Here is a 6,000-nt window from a genome sequence, read left to right as displayed (position 1 = left end):
CATGTCGTCAAATTTCGTTCTTTTTTTTCTTTTTTCTTTTTTTTTTTTTTATCACTGACTTCGAGGATTTTGGAAGTCAGTCTATCACTTATTGTCATTTACTCTTCAGCTTTCTTTCGTGGTTTACTAGCTAATGTCTTTTTAGTTTTTACCTTCTAAACTTCTTGGGTTTGTGACTTAAGATTCCTCTCAATTGATAGAAAGTTTGGACTGTCTGTTGTTTTACTTTTACATCAGTTACGAAAAGTGACTCCCAAACCAGAATTACTCCTACCCAATACCCCCAGATTTCATGCCTTAAGCAAGGTTATTAAATTTGATTCATCAATATTTATTTTATTGCAGAAAGTGTTCGGATCGATTTTTGCAGTTTCGTCTAGCTAACTTCACATCAAATCTTTTTTTTTTTTTTTAAGAAAAAATATTTATCACAACTTGCATTTTCTCCCTGGTATTACGGCACCTTCCAGCTTAAAAATAAAGATATAATTATATTGCAAGGTTTCTTCTTGTAATCGACATCGTATTAGAAAAGTTAACAGTATACAACTGGGATTGGCTAAATGATCCTCATTATTTAAAACGTAACAGGATATCAAATCCATCACATTACAGATACTAAAAATTATATGAGAACTGTATAAATAAAAATTTTAAAAATAAATAAATAAATAGTTTAACGAATGAAAATTAGCCATATGAATGTCGTTATACAAGTTTCTGTTCGTTGTCCAAAAATAAAAAGAGTTTGCCACGTTGAAAAATATTTTAACATTGAATTTCAATTCAGCAGGATTATATCACCAAATGGCGATGTCTTATGGTACAACAATTTCTCTCTCGACTAATACCGGTGATATGATAAACTTTAATTAATTGTTGTTTGGTGTTGACAGGAAATATTTTAATAACATATAAAAAAATAATTGAATTTCTATAACCTCTTTTTGTGATGAAGAGGAGCCAAACCCCATATTACTAGTCATATGTACAACTTTACATCTCTAGGATAATTAAGCGCCAATCCCTCGTAAGCTGACTAATCCTCATAATCATCAAAGAACTTAGACTGTACTTATGTTATATATTATATGAAAATTTTAATGGGATTGAGATGGTATTAGAGCTAGTTTTGGTAGAATATTTGCTTCTTTCTTGAGGCATGTTCCCCATTATCAAGAGATGATTACAATCAATATTTTTATATTCATTTTATGTTATATAACCTAGTTAATTTATTTCCCATGTTTCACTATATATTCTTGAAAAAACATCATGACCAAAGAGATGAGTTAAATTCTCTTCATAGATTCGAACCAGAGGAGTAGATGATCCTTCTTGTCCTACTCATATCCATCATTCAAAAGAACCAAGCATCATGCATGCATGTTTTGTTTCCTTTGGCGAGTGACAATTTATTGTGCCTAGAGCACTAGTATTGGGGAGTGTAAAAATTATACAATTCAAACCATTAAAAGCATACCACAACCAAGTTACTAGACCCACTAGTTACAGAAAAAATTAATTTTGTAATCTTGTGGTTGTGTGTAAAAAGAAAAAGAGAGAAGGAGGAAAAAGAGAGAGAAGAGCACTTTTTTATTATTTTATTAGGTAGTTTGTATTATTTTATTAAATTGTATGTAAAATTAAAAACTAAGATATGAGGTGAGTTGTAAAATGAGCTGATAAAGTAGATAAAGTGACGTTTAAGGATGTAAAATATATATATATATATATATATATATATATTTTTTTTTTTTGGCATTTCCGGATATTAATACTCTTATAGCTTAAACTAGACATCGATAGAGCCACCCTTGAAGTCTTAATTAATATTTTGTCCTAAGCTAGTCATGAGGATGGGCCTCTAGACTCTAGTTGCCTAGATGGGGATGGGGATGGCGATGGGAATGGAGAAACCCACCTTGTCTCGCCAAATTGCTAAAAATCCCATGGCTAAAGCTAAAGACAAGATCACAATAATAGTGTCTCTACAACTTGACATTTTTAGGGGTAATGACTACATAGTGTTAATGATGATAATTTTCGCTCTAAAAAGAAACAAAATGCTACTGCAAATAACCTCCTGGATTTACAAACAAGAGATCTAAAAAACACCTAAAATAAATATATTAAGTACAATGTTCTTTGTTGGATGATAGTACTACTATCGAGTTTATAATTTCTTATATATGCATGGATATAATTTAGAATCATTATAATCATATATATATATATATATATATATATATATGAAGAATCACTACAATCATAATTAAGAATCACCACAATCATACACCTTTTTGAATTTTTACCAACTTCAAAAAAAGCCATTATTTCATTATTTTTAAAGAACCTTATAAGGATATCATTAATTAGAGTATGTAATTTTTTTGGCTCCATTTTAATACCCAAAAAAAAAAAATGCAATTTATCGAACTAGTTACGTATTCTTAGATTTTAACATTTTTTTTTTTTATTGTGATGTATACAATTAATGAATTTAGATCATGTTTATTATTTTTTTTGAAGAAGTTATAAAAATTTATTTGTTATGAATCTATTAAAAAGACGATTAATTTTTAAGGAACACATTTTTTTTATGGAGGAATATGTTACATTCATTTACAATATTACATAGAAGGATAATAAATTTTCCTGATTAAATAAAAAAATAAAAAATAAAAAAGGTTGATAAATTATATATGATTCTTATTATATTTCCTAAATTTAGATTTATGAGTTTGCATGTGAAGAGAATTGACACAAAATTAAAATATAATTGGAATGGTACTTGGCACAAAATTTAAGTGTATTTAAAATTTAAAAATACTTTGCTAAAATTAGAATGTAATTAGAAAGATCCACAATTAAAATTTTTTTATTTATTTTACATTTTAAGTGGATAAAATGGATTCTAACTTAAAGTCTCTCTGTTAGAATTACTACAAAATGTCAATTGGCCAATTAAAAACGAACTATTATTGTAAAATAATCCTTTTGACATTGTCCTCAGATATTTCATTTTGATGATATATTCTACAATATACATTTTTTTATATGTACCATACATATATAATCTTAAACGTTAATATAAATATTTTCTTATTTAATATCCATTTTATAATATAGATGAATGGTTAAGACTTAATATTATATAAGTATGATACACAAAATTTAATAAAAAAAGTTTGTGTACCATTGGAAAACCCTTTGATTTGCTTTTGCAATTTCCATGATATGTTTCAAGTTTCAACTAAATTCTCTAGAATCATGGGATATATCCGTATATAAAGGTTCCAAAATCTTTTTACAACATTTTTACAACAAATTATAGATGATTAGTTATTATTACTTCAAATTTGAACCTAACACTAAGATTATTTTTTTGCCCCAATAATAAGTTTATATGCCTCAAAAAGTTTAGTAGGTAATGAAATACTTTTAGTATGCCTCAAACGTCGACTTTTTGAAGAATATCACACTCCAATTTTCCACGAGTAGAAGACTCACTTCAACAACTACAGAATTTAGTTCATTGTGAGATTAATTAATATTGTAAATCTCAAATTACAGAATTTTAGAACCATTTACAACATCCAGAAAAACTTAGCGAACATTATCAAATATTCCTTTTTATTCATTGTACTTTTTCCGATCTAAAAAGGAAGCTAAAATTTCACATGTATAAATTCCCTTTGTTTTCCTTCTTTTCCAAGTATCTGTCTTTTCTTTTCCTTTAATTTTCTTTTTTACTTTTCTTTTATAGCAACCAAATGGTGTATTAAACTGTTACTTTATAACAAATTTGTGAGACAAGTATAAACATTTAGCTCTCCTTTCTACCGATTAAGAAATTAATGCATCAGTAGTCTAGACTGTAAAGAGACTGAAAAGGCTATCTCTAATGAGTTAAGTTATAGCTTAGTCTCAATTTCTCCAAAAAATTATGCGGTTTCAAATGATGGGAAATACTAATCATTGTGCATAAAATCATAAAAATTAACATCTTCCTTTTGTACATTTTGTTTATATAGTTTACTTTTTGGGATTCTTTACAAATAATGTAACTAAGTAAATTAATTAGAGTAATTATTCATTTTTCTCTAAGTGTAAATTAAAAAAATTCAACTTTCAAAATTAAACCCTATTGAATGGCGTTGATGCCATTGGATTATTGTAATGTATTTTTGTGAATCTGTCACATACATCATCTCTTTGATAAGTCATAACACGTAGGTCCCACAACGGTGTGAAATTTACATGTTATAAGAGAGATAATACACACACAAAATGCATAAAATAATTAGTGTGAGGGTAGGTTTATAACTTATAAGAAAGAAAGAACTCAAAAGAAAAGAAAACTGCAAAAAGTATGGTTAATGATCAATGTGCTATCCAAATCACTTCCTTAAGAGAAAAAAAAAATAAATAAATAATTGTGGAAAAATGTACAAGATCCGATTTGAGATGATAAACATCAAAGCTTGTGAGTGGAGCCAAACCCAAACCACTTGGTAAACATCTATTCAAGTCAAGGCAAGATGAGCCGAGCCTAAGGTGCAGCCGGAGCAAGGCTGAGATGTAAGTCCAAGCCCAATGCTTCATCAAAACTGGGCCCACCATCGCCTTTGGAGAACCTACTCAACGATGGCCCATCAACCCTGTTATGGGTCCGGGCCTGTACTACCTGAGAGCCCATGGAAAATGCAGACGAATCCCCTACACCACCACCATACGATAACATCCCTGCTCCTCCTCTACCACTCGTACTATTACTACTATTACTACTGGAAATAACACTAACAGCACCATTACCATTATTTGTGAACACGCTCCCATGTGACACGTGGAAGGGCGGTGCGGCGCGTGGGACATACACCCATGAAGGCTGAGCTGAGCCACCTGGGACTACGACGGAGCCAGGCGGAGCGAGGAGGTGAGGTGGCGGAGCGAAAGCTGAGATTATGGGGTTGCGGACGTAGGCAACGGCGGCGTTTCGAGTGGCTTGTAACTGGGCACGTTTGAGTTGTTGCCTCTCTTTTTTGTGAGCGTTTTGGTGCCCACCAAGTGCTTGTGAATTTGCGAACTCTCGGCAACAGTACTGGCACTCGTATTTCCGGTCACCGGAGGAAGGGAAAGAGCTTGATTCCGATGACCCAGATGGGGATTTGGTGGAATCTACTGGGTCTTCATCTTCTTGGACGTTGATGCCAAAGAGTTTTAAGCGTGTGGTGCTGGTGGTGGTGTTAGTGTTATTGCTTGGTTTTGTTTGGTAGTCTAGCTCTGCCATGTGTGTAACAAAGAGAGCGAGAGAGAGAGAGAGAGAGATGGAAAATGAGGATGTTAAGAGAGTTGTTGCATGTGTGGGGTATATATACAAGATAAAAAGGTTTTGATAATGTGTACACAGTGTAGAGGCAAGAAAGAGAGATAGAAAGAGAAAGAGAGAGAGATGGTTGCGGACATCCCAAGGAGAAGAAAGTGTGTAATTTTGGGAACACGACCCGAGAACACTCGGGGGGGCCCTTTGAAGAATATTATACTTGATTTGCCGATTCTTTCTTTCCATTTTCTCTTTTTGTTTAGGGTTAAATTGCCAGATTACCCTCTTCTTGATTTTTAATAATGCCCCATTTGGTCTTAAATATTTGGTTGAAAAACTATTTGATCATAATTATACATTGATCGGTAAACGTATTGTTTATTGTTTATTAATGAAGTGGGTAATGGGGATGGAATGTGATGCATGTGATGAGAGTATAGTACGGGTCGAGGTATAAAATGATTGGATTTGTCTACTCGAGTCAAAGCTGCTTCTGGTTATTTTTTTTTTCCCCCTTTCTTTTGTGTTTCTGACCAATCACAACATATAGTATTACTTCAAAATTCAGTGAACTTCGACAGTTTGGCAGCATCAAAATTCATATGAACCGTTGAATTGGCGTCACTAACTTGGTAACACCCCCTCCGTGGGTCTAATTGTACCATTCCATACCC

At 31.9% G+C, this 6,000-nt stretch overlaps 1 protein-coding gene across 1 annotated transcript; it reads right to left on the bottom strand.

Moving 5' to 3' along the window:
* Nucleotides 1–4,362: 4,362 nt before the first annotated feature.
* Nucleotides 4,363–5,449, bottom strand: LOC115955070 (zinc finger protein GIS3). The gene has a single exon (XM_031073149.1). The coding sequence runs from the start codon at nucleotides 5,291–5,293 to the stop codon at nucleotides 4,556–4,558; it is 738 nt and encodes a 245-aa protein (XP_030929009.1). The 5' UTR covers nucleotides 5,294–5,449; the 3' UTR covers nucleotides 4,363–4,555.
* Between the last annotated feature and the right edge of the window lie 551 nt (nucleotides 5,450–6,000).

The sequence above is a fragment of the Quercus lobata genome, chromosome 1 (assembly GCF_001633185.2).
Source record: "Quercus lobata isolate SW786 chromosome 1, ValleyOak3.0 Primary Assembly, whole genome shotgun sequence".
NCBI classification, from domain to species: Eukaryota; Viridiplantae; Streptophyta; class Magnoliopsida; order Fagales; family Fagaceae; genus Quercus; species Quercus lobata.
Note: the sequence above shows the minus strand (reverse complement) of the source record. Positions and strands in the feature narration are given on the sequence as shown.

Bases quoted from the DNA above. Each gene is read 5' to 3' on its own strand.
- LOC115955070 (XM_031073149.1), bottom strand. From the start codon at position 5,293: ATGGCAGAGCTAGACTACCAAACAAAACCAAGCAATAACACTAACACC.